This window comes from Oryzias latipes, chromosome 2 (genome assembly GCF_053564925.1).
Source record: "Oryzias latipes strain Hd-rR chromosome 2, Olatipes_Hd-rR_3.1".
NCBI lineage: Eukaryota > Metazoa > Chordata > Actinopteri > Beloniformes > Adrianichthyidae > Oryzias > Oryzias latipes.
The window spans coordinates 47,632,483-47,652,824 of record NC_136238.1 but is presented as its reverse complement, the minus strand read 5'-3'; the positions used below and the strand labels follow the sequence as shown (position 1 = coordinate 47,652,824).

Sequence of the window (20,342 nt, the reverse complement as noted above, 5' to 3'; positions counted from 1 at the left end):
TCTATGCAATTGTAATTGTCACTTCAAAAAGTTATAATAAATAAATAAATAAATGAGTTATTTAACACTGCGGAGTAGTTACATTTATTTTTCATTACATTTAGTAACATATATATGTTATATCTGGCCCTTTGAGGACAGCCCCTATGCTGATGTGGCCCTCGGTAAATGAGTTTGACACCCCTGATATAGGTGTTGTAGAATGAGTATGTGTGTGTGTCAGCGGCTCGAGGAAGGAGCGCACACAAGTGTATCGAGGGTGCGTGTGAATTCTTCTGCAGTGGACCTCTCTCTAGCTGCACTTCACCTGTGCTCTCTGGTAGGGCTGTGACCACCGCACTTTTTTTTAAAGTTTTTTTTTTTAGGGTTTTGCATATGGTGCATGATTGGAGCTATAATAAACACATTAAACACATTCATCTTTGCTGATAATTTCCTTTCTCTGCTAGTCCAGTGTTCAGACTTCAAGGGTTTCTATAGGAAACCTTTTATCACTCTTCTCCTTCTCTCCTCGTCTCACCCGCCCGCGCGCTGCTGTCGCTGTCTCTTAGAGAAGCATGTGGGCACTCTACTTAAACACACATACTTGCGCTGTTAAGAGCCACACACACATCCTTCTACAAAAGAAGTTTCTGTCTTGCGAGGAAGTTGTCAGGTGGGGAAGGCTGGTGAGCAGGAAGGACCCAGAATGCAGAGGCAAATGGTTCCAGGGCAAGGGGTTTAATTAACATAAGGCGCTGCAGAGCAGGGTAAAACAAAACAAGACTCACTGTGGGCAAAACTTGAAAACGTGGCAGGAGACAGACATGGACTAGACAGTCAGAGAAGAGACGTTAATGGACCAGCACAAGAGGAAGGCAGGGACAAGACTAATTTACAGACAGGGCAGACAAGACACAGGTGAACATGGTCAGGACAGATTGGGACAAAGGAAGTAAAACTCAAAAACATGACAAAACAGGAAACCTTTCAAAATAAAACAGGAAACAGAACTCAAACATGACAGAACAACATATAAAGGAAAAAACAATACAAAAGAAACCCAAACCATGACAGTACCCCCCCCCCCCCCCCCCCTCAAAGAACCGCACTGAGGTTCCAAAAGTCAACCAAAGAGGAGGGGGCCTGTAGGACAAACTGTGACAGGCAACGAGTGGCAACCAAGTCCTATGAGGCCGGGCCTGGCACACCAGCGAGGCTGAGAAGATGAGTCCGGAGGACGACCAGGAGCAGGGCTCCAGACTAATTTTTTTCTCTAGGAGCCCTGTGGCCCCCAACTGAAAATTTTAGGGGCACAACCAGAAAATTTAGGGGCGCATACCGTAAATCAACATGCTAACCAGATCTACTAATTTCCACTGTATTACTTATAAATACTTTAATAATAGATGCAGAAATTACAATGTGCTGTTTCAAATTCAGTGTCACATTTTATTCTGCACTTTTGAAGATGCAACAACAAGGTAAACTGACAAAAGCATCGCTGTCATGACAGAACAAATAAGTAAAGAAAACTGATGGAAATTCATCTTGGTGACACAATAAGCGTGTTTGAGATCACCCAGGTGAACTCAACGCTGCACAGATCACCTGGTGTGAGACGTATGATTTTGTTTTTGCTCCAACATCAACTGTCAATCAAAACAAAAATATCAGGAGAAAGGGGTGGGAGCAAGACCCCACCTGAGCGAACACAGCTGGAAATGTAGTACTGAACTGACTGAAAGCTGCCCTGATGACTACAAAACAATGCATTATGGGACATGTGTCCTGGTGGTTTTTGTAGTACAGTGATCAAACAAAAATAATATAAAATACCAATTGATCAAAAAAAGGCTACATACATTACAAAACATTCAAATAAGCATAAAATATATAATAACACAGAACATACTGAGGGGGAGAGGAATATTAAAACTAAATTGAATGTTAAGGACAACTCCAACTTCCTGTTCTCCTTCATTCGCCTTCACCTCACCCCCCACCCCCCCACCCCCGCCTGGTCTCCCCAACGATCCAGGCGAGGTGCCGGTTCATCTCAAACACGTCTATCGATGCATTTTCCCCAACGTGTTTTCAGTGTCTAAAACTAAATCTTGTCACTCGCACATATTTAAAGTTCAAGCCCCGTTAGCTGTCACGTATGTACGTGTGGGACATTTATTCTCCTCAGCTGACCCGACTCCCGCAGGAGCGGTGAGCTGCCCTAACAGCCGTGCATAAACCGTTTGTGATCGGGGGTGACACCAAAACCCTAAACTTTCCTCCGGTTCTGTGCGACCTAATAATAATAGTAATAATCCATTTTATTTAAAGCGCCTTTCAAAAAACCCAAGGACACTTTACAAAACAAAGGTTAAAAATAGACATTAAAAGCACAATAAAAATAATAAATAAAATTTAAAGTGAATCAGGATGGGAAGGCAGAAATGAACAGATAGGTTTTGAGTTTAGATCTGAAAGCAGGCAGAGAGTTTATGTTACGGAGGTCAGGAGGGAGGGAATTCCAGAGTTTGGGAGCAGAGCAGCTGAAGGCTCTGCTGCCCATGGTGACGAGTCGGGCCGGAGGGACAGAGAGCTGAACAGAGAAGGAGGGCCGAAGAGAACGAGAGGGGGTTTTGATATGAAGGAGGTGGGAGAGATAAGGAGGAGCCAGGTTATGGAGGGCCTTAAAGGTGAACAGGAGGAGTTTGAATTGGATCCTGGAGGTTATGGGGAGCCAGTGCAGCTGGTGGAGAACTGGAGTGGTGTGACTGAAGGAGGGGGTTCTGGAGATGATGGAGGCAGCTGAGTTCTGGACCAGTTGAAGCTTATTGAAGGTTTTTTGTGGGAGACCAAAGAGGAGAGAATTACAGTAATCTAAACGGGAAGTGACCAGACTGTGGACCAGGATAGAAGCAGAGGGGACAGTGAGGGAGGGGCGTAGACAATTAATGTTACGTAGATGGAAATGGGCTGACCGAGTAATGTTATTGATGTGTGACTGAAAAGATAAGGAGCTATCTAGGATGACACCCAGACTCTTTACCTGAGGGGAGGGGGATACAGAAGATGAATCAATGGAAAGAGTAAGACTTGTGGCTTTGGAGAGGGTGGATTTGAAACCTACTAGAAGTAGCTCAGTTTTATCGCTATTGAGTTTGAGAAGGTTTAAGGTGAACCAGTTTTTGATTTCAGATAGACAGGAGTGGAGGGAGGAGGGTGGACCTAGAGAAAAGTTCAGCACTGACTGCATGTATTTAGAAAATTACGAGCCAAAAAATACGTTCTAAAGGAAAGTAAGGAACTCCTTAATGTGTTCCGGGGAGGGAGGGGGCTGTCAGGTGTCCTGCTTTCAAGCCCTGTCATTGTCCCGCCCCCAAGAGTAATTTACCCCACTGTGATTGGTTGGTCAGCTCCGCGCACGACAATGAAAAAGTGTCTTTCATACAAACTGGTGGGGCGAATTAAAATTGAACATTCATATTAAGGCGGGGGCCGCAAAATATCATCTCGGGGGCCGCGAGTTTGAGACCCCTGCTGTACACTCTGGCACTGGTACATTAGCCGCAGGTCGGAAGAATGAATCAATAGTTTGCTTACCCATAGCTCAGACGCACATATCAAGTTGTGATGATATTTGTCTCCGTTTCCTTCCCACAGATGTTCACGCGCGCGAATATCTCTAGGCCCCTCCCCCAAGGCAACACGCAAATGTGTGCTCGCGTTTCATGAGTATGTGCGCGAGTGTGTGTGTCTGCCTGTGTGTGTGTGCGCTCGCGTCTCATTGATTATTTCATTGATTATTGACGTGCCCCTTCTACGTTTAATGTATTAAAAATACGAAGGGTGGGGGAGGCAAATTTACTGGTCGCACATGTGCGACTGCATGTAAAATTCAGTCGCACACTCTCAAATTTTGGTCTCAAAATGCAACCAATTGGTCGCAGTCTGGAGCCCTGAGGTGGCCGAGCTGTCCGGCGAGGGAGGATTTTGTGTTGGGAGGGGGGGTATATATATCACTGTTCTCACTCTCTCTGTAACACCAAACATGAACACGCTGTTAGATTTCCATGAATATCACTACATGTTTTGTTTGGGAACTTTTTTGTGCAGCGCAAATTTAACATGTCTGTATAAACAAAGGTGGAGCCTCCTGCCCCGCGTTCTTCATGGCTGTCAGGCCTCATGGCTACCAGAAAGGTGACAAAGTGTTTGCAGCCTGTTTATTACTGGGCAATAAATAATATTCTGAGAAGATGTCTGTACCAGAGAGCACAGGTGAAGGCTCGCGTGCAGCTAGAGAGCAGAAGAATCAACACGCACCCCCAACACACGTCATGTGTGCGCGCTTCTTCCTCCTAGTTCTACACAAGACGCACCGGGCTCACAAAGTCATAGTCAATCTAGGCCTGGGCGATAAATTGATTAAATGAATTAATTCGAATTTTTTGTTAAGGGCGATTTAAAAAAATAACTACATCGAGTTTTTATATGGCGCATTTTTGGCTCCCCACAGCTTCCGTAGCGTTAGTTTCACATGGCGGTATGGCACGCGACAATCGACACACGAAGCAGCAAGCTGGTGTCAAATTCATGCCTAAACTATTTGGCATCAAAACTGTAAAACCAGGAATCAAAACCCGAATTCTGCAAACCAAAACCCAAAATCTGCGAACCAAAACCCATAATTTGCAACCAAAACTCAAATCTGCAAATCAAAATTCATAAATTGAGAACCAAAACCCATAATTTGCAACCAAAAGCTATAACCTAAAGCGCAATCATATTTCTCAGGTGCTGATTTGTTTTCTCGCTGTTCTGAAATCGTCTTTTTGAGTTGCGCTTTTATTTTGAAATCGTCTTTTGAGTTGAGCTTTTTTTTTTGCGGTTGCGATTCTAAAACCTGTCACACACGTAAAAACAGCGCCACGTCAGTCAACGGGAGGGGAGGCGGGACATCCCCGACAGCCAGTAGCTCATTGGCTACCGAATGACTCCGAGTCTTACGTCAGCGTCCACCACCTCAGAGCGCCAAAATCGTACCAATATCAGAGACAGTCATGGCGAACCAGCAACCGGAGGTAAGTCTTTCACATCTCAAGAACAATCAAACGTGTTCTCTGTATAATCGGAGGACGCCAGCATAGTCAGATGAGCTCCACCAGTGACTGCTAGGGAAAAAAAGTAAGATGTTGCATGATAAATCATCACCACCACTCATTGTAAACAGTGAGCTAATGTGCTAGCTTAATGCTTACCCCCCCCAGCAAAGTAGATGGTTTATTGATAATTATTTGAGTCTTTGCGGAGGGTGTCCGCTCCTTTTTAATGCTTTTTTGTTCTCATGTCATTACTTGTAACCATTTCCATTTACTGTAACCAATGTTCGCCTGTGCTAGCCGTGTTAGCTTAATGCTAGCGGGTTATTCCGGCTCATTTCATGACTTGTATTAATAAAACTGATGCTGTGTCCGAATAATCACCCTAACCCCTAACTACTAAACACTATATAGTGCGGCACTATATAGTGTTTTGGAGTTTTAAAAGCAATTCGGACACCATGCTCGCTACTCTTATCCTTCGGGTGTTTGCTTATACGCCGCTTGACAAGGAAACATAAAGGCGCATTGCTGCCACCACTTGGTCTGGAGGGGAACTACGACTGCATTTACGCCGATTATGACAATATCCATTTTAATAACATAATAAATATGAACATATTACGAAGACTATGAATATACTGTTTTGTGATGACGAAGAACGTGACACATTGGTGTAGATTTATTGTATTTGTTCAGAAATAAACCGCCAAGTTACTAATCATTCTCATCAGGCATGCGCCCGTCGTTTTAAAAAAAATCCAAACGCAATGCATTGTGGTCTACATTTGCCAATGACGTGAGCATCGATTCACACTGGTTTTTCGTAGAGAATTCTTGGAAATTTTCGAGTGTACTCAATTTTAGAATTGTAGATTCCGACAATGTAAAATGGCGAACGCACTATATAGTACACTATATAGGGCACAGGGTGGTAATTCGGAGACAGGGTTTGTCGATTTTTAAGAGAGTGTCAGGATTGGTCATATCTAACCTAGGAGTAAGAACCAGTGAATTGTCACCACGATAAATCAAAATATGTTTTAAGATGTCAAAGAATGTATAACCTAAATTGGGTTTCTCAACATTTCTCTAGGAATTCCAGAGGGAAGTGCTGCAACGACTATTTAACAACATAGAGAGAGCAGTTTCACACCCGCTGGATTTGGGTCATCTACTTTTTACATGTACCCATGAACTGGCATTCATTCGCTCTGTTTCAAACCAAGTCAGCATTCCTGAAGATGTTTGTAATGCTCTCATAAATCTGCATGAACTTCTGACACAATATAAGCAACAGCATGGCCCAGCTGTGGAAGTTGAGTTCTTGAACAACAATGTGGGACGTCCTAAAATCATGGTGAATGAAGAAAAGTTGAGAGAATACCTTGAAACCGACTTGTCGATCCCATCCATTTCAAACCTAATGGGTGTATCCAAGAGAACGATCAATCGGGCTTTGAAAAGGCATGGATTGACAGTTAAGAGCACATATAGCAATATATCAGATGACCAGCTGGATCAACTTATTTTCAGCATCAAAAAAAGCAACCCCACTATTGGCTTTAGAATTATGAAAGGCAAACTTCGGGCTCTAGGACATCGCATTACATGGACCAGAATATGGAAATCTATGAGACGTGTAGATGGGGCGGGTGTCTCAGGCAGACTAACAAGATCTACTTTTGGATGTGTGAAGAGGCGTGTGTACAGTGTACCTGCTCCACTATCCCTAGTTCACCTAGATACAAACCATAAGCTGATAAGGCAAGTCAGATTCAATCTAATCTAAGAAAATCTGCAAGATATTATACTTCATCTGTTGCACTTGAAATAGTATAAAAAATGTTATTTTGAATTTGTGTTGCAGGTATGGTTTTGTTATATTTGGAGCCATAGATGGCTTCTCACGAAAGGTGAGGGTTTGTTTTGTTTGCCCTTCATACTATTATTTTACTAATTGTGTTTAAAATATCACCTAACTGGCATATATTTATTTCTTCCCACATTTTTCCCCTTTTTATCTCACCCCACAGATAATGTACCTGGGAGCAGCAACAAACAACAAAGCTTCAACAGCATTAGGGTTTTTTTTGCGCTCAGTGGAGGACCACGGTGTTCCTAATAGGTTTGTGACTGTCAGTACCTAAATTCTCTCTTGCAGACTTGAGAGGTGTAGAAAACCACTAAGCTTCATTTAGACCAGAACCGTGTAACTTCCTGTCACAGGACCTTTTTTTTTACAAAACGTTTTACTTTAAATGCTTGAGAGCAGAGGTGATATTTCAGTTTAGAGCAGTTCTGTCCTCTATGTTTTACTTGAAACTTAACCAGCTAATATTTTTTTGTGCATCTAAAGGGTTAGAGCAGACCAAGGTTGTGAAAATGTGGACATAGCAAGATGGATGTTTGCAGTCCGTGGGTGTGACAGAGGCAGTTTCATGGCTGGCAAAAGTGTTCATAATCAAAGGTAAGACATAGCTCCCATATAATGACTATAAACATGATTTATGATTTGACCCCCCCCCACACACACAGACACACACACATTTTCTATAATCACCCTCCTATCCCCCCTCTCTAGCATCCTTCTCTCTACCCCCCCCCTCCTTTTATTTTGTCCCGTCCAACAAAAACTGTTGCAAATGTAGATATGAATAAAGTTTAGTCTAAATTATAAAAGGGGTTAACTCAAAAATACACCTAGTGTGTCTGACGATTCATAACCCCTGTTGTAACAGTAAAATATATTCAACACAAAAGGCTTTCAGCTCTCATCTGTTTGCTCAGCTGTTGGACAGGACAAGTATTAAAAAACATGGCTCCCATATTCCAAGTACAGCTTTGTGAAGAATGTGTCAACTGCATTTTAACTGCGAATAATAATTTGAATAATTTAAAGAAAATGTGGGCCATAATCATAATGTTTTTAACTGTTTAGACCTGGATCATTTTTTGGATAAAATCCAAATAAATTGAGATTTAATTTTGTACTGTGTACAATAATAAACATAATGCTGCACATAAAGTTCACAACATATTTAAGATAGGTAGCAATTCTCTGTGTCCCACTGTACTTACTAGGCCATATTTGTGGCTGTACATTTCTGAAATACTCCATAACATATTGAAATTGTATTTTAAGGAGTCATTTTATTTTATTTTTACAGAATTGAACGTTTGTGGAGGGATGTGTGGATGTCTGTCACCGTCATCTACTACAACATGTTTCACTGTTTGGAAGAAGATGGACTGCTGGACCCGTCTGACAGTCGTCATCTCTTTGCTGCGCATTATGTGTTTTTGCCACGACTGCAAGCTGACTTGGAAAGTTTCATTTCCACGTGGGATAACCACTCCCTTTGCAGTGAACAAAATTTAACCCCCAACCAACTGTGGGCAATGGGCCGAGCTCAAACTCCCATCAATCCACCTGTCTATGCGCAGGTATAACAAAAACAAGCAGTTTTAACTACAATTGTGCTGTTTTTATAATGCTGTGGCAAAAAAATAGAATTTGTAAATTAACAGTCGATGCATTGTTAATATATATATTCCCATTTTAACTTTCGTTTTCTGTGTGTACAGGGTTCTGTGGACATTGGACAACAGTCTAACTCAAACCAGGCCGAGCAGGAAACGGTTGGAGTTGTTGTTCCGTCTGTGGCTTGTCCCCTCTCTGACTCAGACCTGTCCCAACTGTCCCAACTTTTCAACCCTTGTGGGACATCTGAAAACCATGGCCAAGACATCTACATTTCTGTACTAAACTATGTATGTCATCACAGCAGAATGTAAAAAACAACTACCAATATGAACAGATCTCAACCAAAATAAAATAATAGATGGTCAATAACCACCACTGGAATTTTGTATAACTTCAATTTTTTTATGTTTGATCCATTAAATTCCTTTTGTTTACAAAAGACAGTAAGTTTTGCAAAATAACAAATTGTTGAAACACTAGATTTTAACAAAACAAAAATTGTTGAAACACTAGATTCTGTGGAATCCTGCGCCACACTTCAGAGAGATCAAGATACTCTCTTTGAACTCCTCAAAAGAGTTGAGATGAGCTGTTGGAAAAGTCACAGTTTGTGTGCAGGCACTAACAACAGGGAAGCAGATGGTGTGACCAGGCATGTTGTCAAAGCAATTGTGGTTAAAACGAACAACTATTTTAAATGCTTCCCTGTCTGATAACAAGAGATGTCTGTGAGCCTGGCCAGAAAGCCATTGCATCACACCGGGGACAGAGGGCTCGTCGTGGTCTTCGGGTTCTGCATCTTGAAAGAAAAAAACAAAACAGAATTTCAATAATTAACGAAGAAAAAAAGGGAGAGAAAAATTGAGATCTAACCTACCCTCAAGTTCGAGCAGAAAATCTTGAAAGTAGTTTAAGATTTTTTTTTCTGTTAGTTGGTTGACTGTGGAGCTACTGAACTCCGGTGCAAGTCTGGACACAATGTAGTGTGAATCCACCTATAATAATGCAGAGGGTGTGTATCAATTTAAAAAGAGCACAGAGCATATTAGCTAATTAAACGGTCAAACTTACTTTCTCAATATTGCCAGCAACAAACAGACCACGGCAATGTGCTGGATTTCCTTTGATGACCTTTAAGAAGTCATAGACATCTAAGCCTTGTCGTAGCTGGCTTAGCATCGCTGTCCTTTTTGTTGTGGCATGCAAGACAATTGCCCTTACAGGAAACACAGAAATACAGGATTAGTTAAATTTTAAAACCACCACCTAATTTATAATTATTTCTATGGATCTTTATTTGTGAAATAATTTATTTAATAATCTATTTAATAATTACTATTTATTTGTGGAATAAACAGGAATAAAACCATACAAAGTATGTTTTTGCTAGTAATTTTCTCTGCTCTGTACCACTCATACCAGGATTATGCCCGTCTTCATAATGCAGAGGCACGTTTACAAAATGACGACAAAAAAACAAACCAGAATTTTGTTTTTTGCAGACAAACCTGATTATGCTAGCTTTATGCTCCTCATTTATTGGACCAGTGTAGCCACAATTAACAATCTGGTCTGTGAAGCTTGTCATATCGTTCGCCTCGTCAATCTGCAAAAAAAAAGTGTTTTAGTAACAAACTTGTTTAATACCTAAATTAAATATCAAACAATAAATTGATCTTACAGCTTCAATCAGTGGTGACAACTCCAAGTCAAAGATGTCATCTTTGCTTATGGGTATCAGCTCACCAGTTGCCAGGAACTGGTAGCACCATTCTTGTAGGAAACATGGAGCTGGACCACCCTGTGCAAGGCTCGCTGCAAAGACTTCCCCTGCAACTCTTAAAAACTCTAAGTTTGAAAAATGTTCAACCAACTATGAATTTAAATATGTTTCAGTTGTACATGAAGGAAGGCCTCTACACTGCACTATTTCATTTTAAATTTCTGGGAAGAATCTGAGATAACATTACACACCTGAAGAGACCATTGTCAAGGTCATTTAGGGAATACTTTGGGATTCTTCCTTTCCCTTCTTGACCCTCAAAGAGCCTGTCACCAATCCCAGAAATCAACTCTAAAACAAAAGTAAAAAAGACATTCAAGTAGGTGATACAGAAATGCATAGGAATGCACAATAAACAAGAATAAAATGTTGTTTCATTCCTCAAACATAAGTACCTGTCAGGAACTCCACACGCAGTGCCCCAGTGTCAATTCCAGACTCTCCCAGAAAAGTAACTTTAAGAGGATTGATGGGGGAACTTCGCTTTTGTCTTTTCCAGAGCATCATACCCCGTTCCACCAACTGTTCTCGTGCCACACAAAGGCTGAACTCTTTTGTGTGGTCAATTTGGGCAGCAAGCCAACGTAAAACATCTTCCTCACTGTTCAGAAAATTACGTGATTTGGATCAAGACGTGTAAGCTTTTTATACAATTTCACAGCATATAATTACTTGCCAAGAAATCTTGTCAGAAAGTGTATCTGATGCAGTGTTGGTTTCAAGACTGTTGTCAGACCTGTGGAAATGATGAAAAAGCAGTGAATTTGACGTTATGCCAAAACTACTATGCAATTAATGTTGCACAAAATGTTTAAGCTATGGAAAAGGGTTCACCTTTCTCCACAGGAACTGGCATGAATGTTTAAGTCCATAAATGGAAACGTTTCGTGGCATATGGGGCATTCACCCTCACCAGGCTGAAAATAGTATACAAAATGAGTTGTATTGATGACATGCATATGACCTTTAAGATATGTCTAATGCTCAAATATGGATAACTATTCATTACCTCTTCCTCATCAGATGAGCTTAACATCACTGGGCATGAATGTACATGGAGAGCCAGAACTTGCAGTGGAAATTGCTTTTGGCAACTTTTGCATGCTGCTTTAGGCATGCTCTCAAATTCTTTTGCTTCAGGGGGTAAAGGAGTAGTGTTGAGTTCGTCTTGTAGAGGAACTATATAAAGAGTTGCTTTACCACTGAGGGAGACCATCTTTATTTGTGCCCCTGTATAGCCTTCGCTATCTGGAGCTATGAGTATCATTTGTCTCTTTCCATTGCCACCTATAAGAAATATTGACACATTGAGATTCTGAAAGAATTGCAGTTTTCCTATAAAGGTTAGGACAAATTATTTTACACAGTTAACAAAGAATTGCTTTAAACATTCAGGCTGCAAAGAAGCAACTTTACCCAGAAATTGAGTGTGAAAGTGAACAAAGTTTTATGGGTGTCTGATATTCAATTTTAGAATAAAAAAGGGAAAAATACAAGCAATAAGCAGTTAGTGTTTAGGAAGAAAAAAAACCCACACACAACCTGAGGATTTATGAAGCAGCCATCCTCCTGTTAACGCCTCCAGTTTTGGAAATGCTTCATGCAACAGGTTCTGCAGCTGAGGTAAACAAGAGAAGCATGAAATACATTTTATTAATGTTCATGAATTTTACGTGCACTTCTAATACCCATACAAAATACACAAACAAATATTGAAGAAACTTCCAAGTAATAAAGAAACCCTTTTCTATCTCAATTTTTCAGGCTTTCCAATAATTTGGTTATTTGCTGGATTTAGTAAAAGCAATTTCCAGTTGGTTTTGGCCTCATTTATATGATGGAGTCGTGCTATTGAACTACATATTATTACTGCATTACACATTAGCCTTAGCCCTGAATAATAACCATTTAAATGATCATCCAGTGACAAATTTCTCAAAAGCAGTAGTGGCAATCAATCATTTGTAAAAGGCATCTTTGTCCATCTTCAAAGTTGGGATGTTATACTAAAGTTTTTTTTTGGAGAAGTTTGACAGGACAAGAGAAACTTATTAGAACAAGTTAGATGGAAACAACCTGCTTATGACAAATTCAGAGATTCAAATTTCTTTTGTGCAAAAGTCTAATACAAACACAACAATGATAGTTACTTTATGTTACTATTAACCACCTAAATTTAGGTCTTGTGATATGGTTGTACCATAGACATACCTCAGAATGACTTAGGTTCTCTGAAAGACTGATGCTTCGTTTGCCTAGTCCAGCCTGAAAAAGTTGTAATTCCTCTGAAGGAGAGGGGGTGTACTTTAAATTTGTATTGAGCAAGCAGAAGTTGCATGAAAACGCTTTCATTAACTTGGACATTTTGCATATTTTTGAGGCACTTGGAAAACGTCTTTTTCCAGTAGCATTTTGCCTCCGGAAGAGAGCTGGAAAAGACCTGAGACAGAAGAAACCACATACTAATGAGCACTTCATAATTATATTTCTGTTTTAACATATGTCAACAATTTTAGTAATTATAAATGGAAATACAAATACTTCAATACTTCAATTTGTGACTGTAACGTTAAATACACTAAAATACTTAGGACAAAGAACTTTCAATTATAATAGAACCTGCTCATTTCCTGCTGTACAGATGTGGTCCGTTGCTGTGCTAAAAGACTCTGACTCTGTCCCTGATCACTTTGGTGTGGTGTCTGGCTATGCTGAGGAGTAGCCATCTGTTGCTGTACTACTGGACCAGGTCCCTGGTTCACCCTGTTTGCAGCTTGGCTCTGCTGTAGATTTTGCTGAAGTGCAGACACCAGGGTCTGTACAGCTGACAGTATCTCAGAGTATCCATTCTGGCGATTGCAAAAAAAAGTAGATTTACAATTTCCAATAATTCCTTCATTCATGAATAAATAAATACACAAAGAAAGAAAAAAAGAAAGGAGGTTATTATTAAACATTATGCTTTTATCTTAGGAACTTCTAGCCTACCAATGACCGCACCGGATTACACTTCTGCTTAAGAGCTCAACACAATATGCAAATACATGTATAATCAACTGCCCCTGTTGATGATTTCACTGTGCTGTAGTCATGTCAAACCCGTAAAGATTGCATAAGAGCCCCAAAAAACCCACAGTAATCGTTCTAATACACCGGTCTCAGTTCGTCTGACCGTATCCTTCATTACGACTTTAATCTCCTCCAGAATTTTTTATCCACCGTGGACTTAACACTGTCGGGTATGCTCGATCCTGACACTGTCGTAAAAATCGACTTAGTTTTATCCAAACAAGTCATGAAATGACAACAAAGCAGTAAAAAAAAGAGCGGACACCCTCTGCAAAGACTCACAAATAATTATCAATAAACTACCGGTACTTTTTTACGGGAGGGGGGTGGGTCAGGAAATGAGCCGGAATAACCCGCTAGCATTAAGCTAACACGGCTAGCACAGGCGAACATTGGTTACAGTAAATGGAAATGGTTACAAGTAATGACATGAGAACAAAAAAGCATTAAAAAGGAGCGGACACCCTCTGCAAAGACTCAAATAATTATCAATAAATAAATAATAATAATCAATAAACCATCTACTTTGCTGGGGGGGGGGGTAAGCATTAAGCTAGCACATTAGCTCACTGTTTACAATGAGTGGTGGTGATGATTTATCATGCAACATCTTACTTTTTTTCCCTAGCAGTCACTGGTGGAGCTCATCTGACTATGCTGGCGTCCTCCGATTATACAGAGAACACGTTTGATTGTTCTTGAGATGTGAAAGACTTACCTCCGGTTGCTGGTTCGCCATGACTGTCTCTGATATTGGTACGATTTTGGCGCTCTGAGGTGGTGGACGCTGACGTAAGACTCGGAGTCATTCGGTAGCCAATGAGCTACTGGCTGTCGGGGATGTCCCGCCTCCCCTCCCGTTGACTGACGTGGCGCTGTTTTTACGTGTGTGACAGGTTTTAGAATCGCAACCGCAAAAAAAAAAAGCTCAACTCAAAAGACGATTTCAAAATAAAAGCGCAACTCAAAAAGACGATTTCAGAACAGCGAGAAAACAAATCAGCACCTGAGAAATATGATTGCGCTTTAGGTTATAGCTTTTGGTTGCAAATTATGGGTTTTGGTTCTCAATTTATGAATTTTGATTTGCAGATTTGAGTTTTGGTTGCAAATTATGGGTTTTGGTTCGCAGATTTTGGGTTTTGGTTTGCAGAATTCGGGTTTTGATTCCTGGTTTTACAGTTTTGATGCCAAATAGTTTAGGCATGAATTTGACACCATACAAGCAACAGCATGGCTACCGGTGAGAGTGAGAAGTTTGTTCCCAAGAAAGGAATAAAATCATCTGTTGATGGAACTGGTCTGGGTTTACTGCTACAGACGTGGAGGAAGAGACCCCCCCCCCCCCCACACACACACACACGCTGCCTAAAGCCCATCGGAGTCAAAGGCTCTCACGCGCGCTCTCGTGGCACGCGCTCAGTCCTCTGACACACACACATATACTCATTCTACAACGCCTGTATAGTTAGTTCATAGTGTTATTTGTTAATAAAGAATACTGCGTTGTAATTATTACTTGTATATTCATTTGTGACGCGGCTGCCATAGGATTTTGTTTTTGGAGGAGGCGGCCACTGGGGTGGGGGGCGTGACTCATGGGGTTTATTAAATTATTTTAAACCTTAGACCTCAGATATGAGCTGTATTGTTAATCCTTTAGAAAATGCTGCTACTCTCAGGTGAATGTTTGTCTCCTTTAGTCTAGACTACAAAGTGAGACTTAAAACACAACTGGAACTTTAAGGAAGTAACCTTTTTATTTTAGAGAAGTGAAAACAAGTGTAGAATAACAAAATAAGACAATAGCAAGACAAAAATTATATAAAAGAAGACAAAATTATTTAAACAAGAGTCCAAAAAGGGAGTAAGAAGAAAAGTCTTATACTTAACTTTGATTCCAAGAATGTGTTAATTCATTTATAATTCATCCCAGAAATGGGCGTTACATTTGTCTTGGGTTTGATTAAATAAAAGCACATTTGCTTTAAGTTGTCTGCCGTTTGTACTTATTATTTTCCTTAAGTAGGGTGGGGGGGGGAATCGGAAATTGAATTAAAAACAAAAAAATTCGGAGATTTTATTTTTAGGCCATATCGCCCAGCCCTAAGTCAATCTACAACATAGTTCATTAGTTAGATAGGTAGTAGTCAGTTGTTACTGTTATTTGTTAATAAAGAATACTACGTTGTAATTGTATTTATTTCTGATGCAGCTGCCAGGGGATTTTGTGGGAGGGGGGGGGGGGGCTTTGAAAGAAGTGGTATTTGGGATGGTTCACATGTTATTCTCTATGTCTGAGGAGCCTAAATTAGTTTGTAATGTCAATATTTTTACTTTTCTCCAGTCATTTTTCTTCAAACTTGCTGAGATGATCATGAACATCATCACCAACAATAATCCAGTGAAAGTTTTGCGTCACCTTAAATGAAGCAACTTTAGAAAGAGTTGACAGGACCAGATGTGATTTTACGTGGAGTTTCTTCATTTCTGTTTGATTCCATTTCATGTCATGCTCAACAACAAAACACTCTTTCAATGTTAAATCTCACCTTTAGAATCTGTCTGATAGATTATATTTCAGACAAAACATGTTATTTTGGAAGTTTATTATGGAATGAACAGACATGCAATCCAAATGAAAACATTTGTACAACAAATAACAATATAGAGCTTGAAATAACCCTCTTGATTTCAGAGCACAGTCCATGTTATTTGATGATGGGTAACTGTGATATGGATGATATTATTATTATTTTTTTTTACCTTGTCCTGTCCAACAGCTGGGCAGACAGATGAGAGCTGAGGGCCTCTTGTGTTGGACAGATTTTACTTTAACAAGAGGGGTTATTCATCTTCAGACAAACCAGAGGTATGTCTGAATAAACCCCTTTTGTAATTGAGGCCAAACTTTATTAATTTCAAACATGTTTGAAGATCTTTGGTGTTGGACCGGACGGAAAAGGAAAGAGGGGAAGAAGAGAGAGGGACGTTAGAGAGAGGGGGGGAAGGAGGGTGATAGTAGGAGGGGAAGGGGGATAAGACCATGAAACAGCATACAGCAACAAGTTTATGGATGATATTATTAGCGCTTTATGCCGTCTTTCCAGCTCACTGAGTTTGTACCGTAAACTAGGATGTAAACGCGCATGCTAAATGTCAGTGACGGCTAACGAGACCACACTTCCACAGATGTCGGCTCACTTGACCGCAGTAAAGAAAAGCATGAAGCTCAAAGGTCTTCTCTGTGTGATGAAGGTGACATACCTATGTGGTGGAGCTGCAGCTGTGGTTTCCAGATGACATCCAGCAGTCTGCGCTGACGACAGAGCTCCTCCTCGTACTGGACGATGGTTCCTTCACAGAGTCTGCAGATTTCTTCAGCAGCAGCAGCTAGTCGCTCGCTGATCAACTCTCTCAGAGACTGAAGGGAAGACATGGTTCCTGCTCCGATCTTCAACTCCAACTCCCACAAACACCGCCGTCCTCTTCACTGCAGCTCCGATCGATCATCTGCTAGTCTCACAATCACAGCAATCCACGTTGTCTTTCCGTTCAACACTTCTTCACTCATTTACGACACTTTGGAAAATGCTGAGAGTTCCCACACGAACCACGTATCGTCCTTTCTGTCCAAAAACCTCACAAACGTCCCAACAAAACTACGCCGACCTCTGAAAACAAGCTAACGCTGCTAGCCTGCTAACAAGCTAACGCTGCTAGCGCCTCGTGCTGTTCTTCTTCTTTGTTTGGCTAACAGCGTCATGGTGCTTTAGCGCCACCTGCTGGTGTGGAGTGTTATCTGTCGCTCATATGATGTCGATGGTTGCAAAAAAAAGCCATTTTAACTTGACTGGCAAATAAAGTTTAAAGTAAACAGTTTATTTTTCATTAAATAAAAATAAAAAATAAAATAAAAATAGAAAACAAATAATCGAGGAAACATTTTGAGAGATTCAGATTTGACTACAAACCCCATCAGAGACTAACTAAACCTGATCACATTCGTTTATTGTATTTCTAAACTACAGTCATGAATAAAGACATTTATTAAGCAAACAAGTAAACAAAAACAAAAAAAAAAGAAAATTTCAAGTAAAAAGATCCTAAAAATCTGTTTCTAAAGAGAATAATTACAACTATAAATAAACAATAAACTGTATAGTTAATAATAAAGACAAGCAATAATTTGGAAATTCTTATTACAGTGAAAAAACAATAGAGAAATTTACTTAATTCAATTAAAATTAGATTAACACATTTATGAAGTATATAACTGAGATTTAACATAATAAAAGAAAAGTGAAAAAAAATTAATGATCTTTGGAATGCAAACATTCCAAAGATCTTAAGATTTTAATGCTGTTTCTAGTTTCTGTGTCTTCTTGATTTGATTTGATTTTTTGATTTTGGTTGGAACTTCCGGTTCCGGGTTACGGGCAGGGCGCGTGGCGTGCCTCTCTGTGGATACAACTATCTTTAAATTACTTAAAAGGTTGATTTTCTCCAAAAAGAGAGCTGACCATGCCCCCTAAGAAAACCCAGGAATATGAAGAGCTCAAAAAGGCTATTGATAGCATTCAAGAAACGCTTAATTCTTTTATGGATCAGGTGTCGGCTAAGCTAACGCCGCTAATGGAAATGATGGAAGAGTTCCGAAGATTTCGAACTCAAAACGAACAACGAGAAAACCGGGTCGACATTCTGGAGAAACGACTGGACGATGTGGAACAGCAAGTAAGGATGAATAATGTCATTCTCACTGGATTACCAATCAAGCCTCGAACGAAGCTGAACGAAGCAGGAGCAAGCACTGCTGATGCTAATGCTAGCGCTAGCGTAGCTAGCAGTGCCAATACGGAGCGCGGTGGAGAGACTCTGGAACATCAAATACATTCATTTCTCACATCTAAAGGGATTTCCCTGGATCTCAATACCATGGAGACCTGCCACCTGCTCCCCAGGAGAAAGGAGACGGATAAACCAGCGATCCTCATCAGGTTTGTGAATCACAAACACAAGCTAGCTCTGATGAACCAAAGGAAGAACCTGAAAGGTTTGGCTGCTTATCTGAACGACCATCTGACCAGAAGGAATGCTGAAATCTCCAAACATGCACGGCTTCACAGGAAGAGTAAGCAGATTGAGAACACTTGGGTTAAAGGCTGCAGGATTTACGTCAAACCACTCGGTCCACCGGACCGGTCCAAGGTTCTGGTTGTGAACACCATGAAGAACTTTGAGAAGTGCTTGATTACGGTTGTCTGAAACAACATGGAGTAAATCAAAGAGCCAAATAATTTCAAGAAATATGACACCTGGATTCATCACTTTCTCCATACGTCTGACGTCACCTGAATAACAGCAGAGATTTCTGACCTGCAGACAACTTGATCTCAACTTTCAGTGCCGCTGATATCAGCTGAAGAAGGATATGGACCTGAATCTAATGTCTGCAGACATAACATCCAAGAGACTAGAAACGGTTTTGAACCCAGAACGACAGCTGTTTTTTCAGCAGAAGAAATACCAACCTTGGATAATCGACGGATTATGGACCCTTTTATTTTTATTTTTTGTTTTTTATTTTTCTCCCTTACAGCATTACCTTATTAAATATATAAAAAAAAGGTTAAATTGATCGATGTTTAATGATATTACTTCACTTGCTCCAAAAAAATTGATAAATTCATTCAAAAATCTTTCCTAATGTAACGTAATTTTGCACATGTTTTTAACTTTTGATACTTGATGAAAGTTTACTATGAAAATCTCTATTGTTTCTACTTGATTGCTTGAAATAAACCATTTCACATCAAATCAAAATCAAATCAAATATTTGAAATGGTTTATTTCAAGCAATCAAGTAGAAAAAATACACAAAATCAATATAATCTTCAGTTATATATTCATACAGTAACTAATCAAACTTAGGATAATTAGACATATTAATAAATATTGCTTGAAAGGGAGTGGAAGGAAGTGAACTTATATAATCCCACCCCGTTATACTGTAACCATTTTATTACATGATTTATCAATATCCGGTTCCTAGTTTTTGTCAGACCGAATTAAGTATCATAAAGTATCAATAAAGCACATGACAAAGATGAATTACTTAATTATTATGTAGAAAAATCGAAATCAATATGGCAAATCAGTTATCTAAAATTTATGCAGATTGTGTTATTATAAGTCATTCATATGACTTATATATTCATATATATATATATATATATATACATACACACACACACATATATATATATGTATGTGTGTATATATATATATATATATATATATATATATATATATATATATATATATATATATATATATATATATATATATATATATATATATATATATATATATATATATATACACACACACACACACACATATTGTAGAAAATGTATGTTTTAATATCTTATTCTTCATTATGTTATAGCTTTATCTTTAGTGTGAAGTGAACTCATTTTGAACTCAACAGGACTTATTCTCCAGTGACCTTCACTTGTGCTTTGTAGCTGCAGCAGCAACTAGGACTTCTTTGTGCAAATCTAGGAGTTTCCAGAGACGCAATAAATATGTCATGGACTACATTTCTACTATCTGGGTTGAACACCTTATCCTTGGGAAAGTGTTCAGATTCGTGTTCTCATGTTGAGGATGAAGCTGACCTCTGATCTCTGATATTTGGCAGTAATATCACAGTCTAGCTTACTTCTCAGCCCTAAAGTTAAAAATGCTTATAATTCATTTGAAAACATCATATTGTCTTTATGTCACCCAAACAGGAAAACTCCAAAACCTGTTTTACTCATAATTATTTATCGCCCCCCCGGCCCATATTCAGAATTTTTAACTGAGTTTTCCGACTTCCTATCGACTATTGTCTTAGATTCTGATCAAACTATAA

The 20,342-nt window shown here is 39.6% G+C and overlaps 4 protein-coding genes across 9 annotated transcripts in view; 1 reads left to right on the top strand and 3 right to left on the bottom strand.

Moving 5' to 3' along the window:
* Positions 1–17,233, bottom strand: part of LOC144989296 (uncharacterized) — a 30,816-nt gene extending 13,583 nt beyond the window's left edge. For 2 of the 3 annotated variants that reach the window (XR_013653434.1, XR_013653435.1), the window contains exon 1: positions 16,688–17,233. Coding sequence is in view for 1 of the 3 variants with exons in the window: in XM_078941474.1 (XP_078797600.1) it covers positions 16,688–16,859 (172 nt within the window). In the remaining 2 variants the exon portion in view is untranslated. The remainder of the gene's footprint in view (positions 1–16,687) is intronic. The other variant, XM_078941474.1, reaches the window with a different exon arrangement.
* On the top strand, positions 4,893–8,949 carry LOC144981276 (uncharacterized). 2 transcript variants are annotated; one of them, XM_023962646.2, is made up of 7 exons: positions 4,893–5,063; positions 6,178–6,848; positions 6,952–6,997; positions 7,118–7,209; positions 7,441–7,551; positions 8,252–8,528; positions 8,670–8,949. In XM_023962646.2, exons 1-7 carry the CDS (start codon positions 5,043–5,045, stop codon positions 8,877–8,879), a joined length of 1,428 nt encoding a protein of 475 aa, XP_023818414.2. In that variant the 5' UTR covers positions 4,893–5,042; the 3' UTR covers positions 8,880–8,949. The 2 variants fall into 2 exon arrangements, 1 of the variants encoding a protein (XP_023818414.2); XR_013653338.1 differs by lacking the exon at positions 6,178–6,848 and having other exon boundaries at positions 4,904–5,063.
* On the bottom strand, positions 8,950–10,880 carry LOC144989307 (G2/M phase-specific E3 ubiquitin-protein ligase-like). 3 transcript variants are annotated; one of them, XM_078941510.1, is made up of 7 exons: positions 10,747–10,880; positions 10,543–10,642; positions 10,250–10,406; positions 10,077–10,174; positions 9,640–9,784; positions 9,446–9,563; positions 8,950–9,367 (listed from the first exon to the last, which is right to left on the bottom strand). In XM_078941510.1, the coding sequence occupies exons 1-7, from the start codon at positions 10,856–10,858 to the stop codon at positions 9,078–9,080; spliced, it is 1,020 nt and encodes a 339-aa protein (XP_078797636.1). In that variant the 5' UTR covers positions 10,859–10,880; the 3' UTR covers positions 8,950–9,077. The 3 variants fall into 3 exon arrangements, with proteins under 3 accessions (XP_078797636.1, XP_078797644.1, XP_078797649.1); XM_078941518.1 differs by having other exon boundaries at positions 10,250–10,416; positions 10,747–10,786; XM_078941523.1 differs by lacking the exon at positions 10,747–10,880 and having other exon boundaries at positions 10,250–10,398; positions 10,543–10,617.
* LOC111948752 (uncharacterized) lies at positions 10,747–14,664 on the bottom strand. Its single transcript, XM_078941528.1, has 7 exons — positions 14,139–14,664; positions 12,971–13,200; positions 12,563–12,791; positions 11,894–11,969; positions 11,361–11,638; positions 11,186–11,268; positions 10,747–11,087 (listed from the first exon to the last, which is right to left on the bottom strand). Exons 1-7 carry the CDS (start codon positions 14,157–14,159, stop codon positions 10,997–10,999), a joined length of 1,008 nt encoding a protein of 335 aa, XP_078797654.1. The 5' UTR covers positions 14,160–14,664; the 3' UTR covers positions 10,747–10,996.
* Positions 17,234–20,342: the final 3,109 nt, after the last annotated feature.

What these genes read in the sequence shown, in the direction of transcription:
- LOC144981276 (XM_023962646.2), top strand. Translation starts at nt 5,043, where the DNA reads ATGGCGAACCAGCAACCGGAG. An exon ending in TGGCGAACCAGCAACCGGAG is followed by an intron (nt 5,064 to 6,177) that starts GTAAGTCTTTCA and finishes ACATTTCTCTAG; the next exon opens with GAATTCCAGAGGGAAGTGCT. An exon ending in ATCCACCTGTCTATGCGCAG is followed by an intron (nt 8,529 to 8,669) that starts GTATAACAAAAA and finishes CTGTGTGTACAG; the next exon opens with GGTTCTGTGGACATTGGACA.
- LOC144989307 (XM_078941510.1), bottom strand. Translation starts at nt 10,858, where the DNA reads ATGATGCTCTGGAAAAGACAAAAGCGAAGTTCCCCCATCAATCCTCTT. An exon ending in TGTCACCACTGATTGAAGCT is followed by an intron (nt 10,175 to 10,249) that starts GTAAGATCAATT and finishes TTTTTTTTGCAG; the next exon opens with ATTGACGAGGCGAACGATAT. An exon ending in TTTTCTGCTCGAACTTGAGG is followed by an intron (nt 9,368 to 9,445) that starts GTAGGTTAGATC and finishes TTTTCTTTCAAG; the next exon opens with ATGCAGAACCCGAAGACCAC.
- LOC111948752 (XM_078941528.1), bottom strand. Translation starts at nt 14,159, where the DNA reads ATGGCGAACCAGCAACCGGAG. An exon ending in AGAACCTAAGTCATTCTGAG is followed by an intron (nt 11,970 to 12,562) that starts GTATGTCTATGG and finishes TGTTTACCTCAG; the next exon opens with CTGCAGAACCTGTTGCATGA. An exon ending in GCCAGTTCCTGTGGAGAAAG is followed by an intron (nt 11,088 to 11,185) that starts GTGAACCCTTTT and finishes TCATTTCCACAG; the next exon opens with GTCTGACAACAGTCTTGAAA.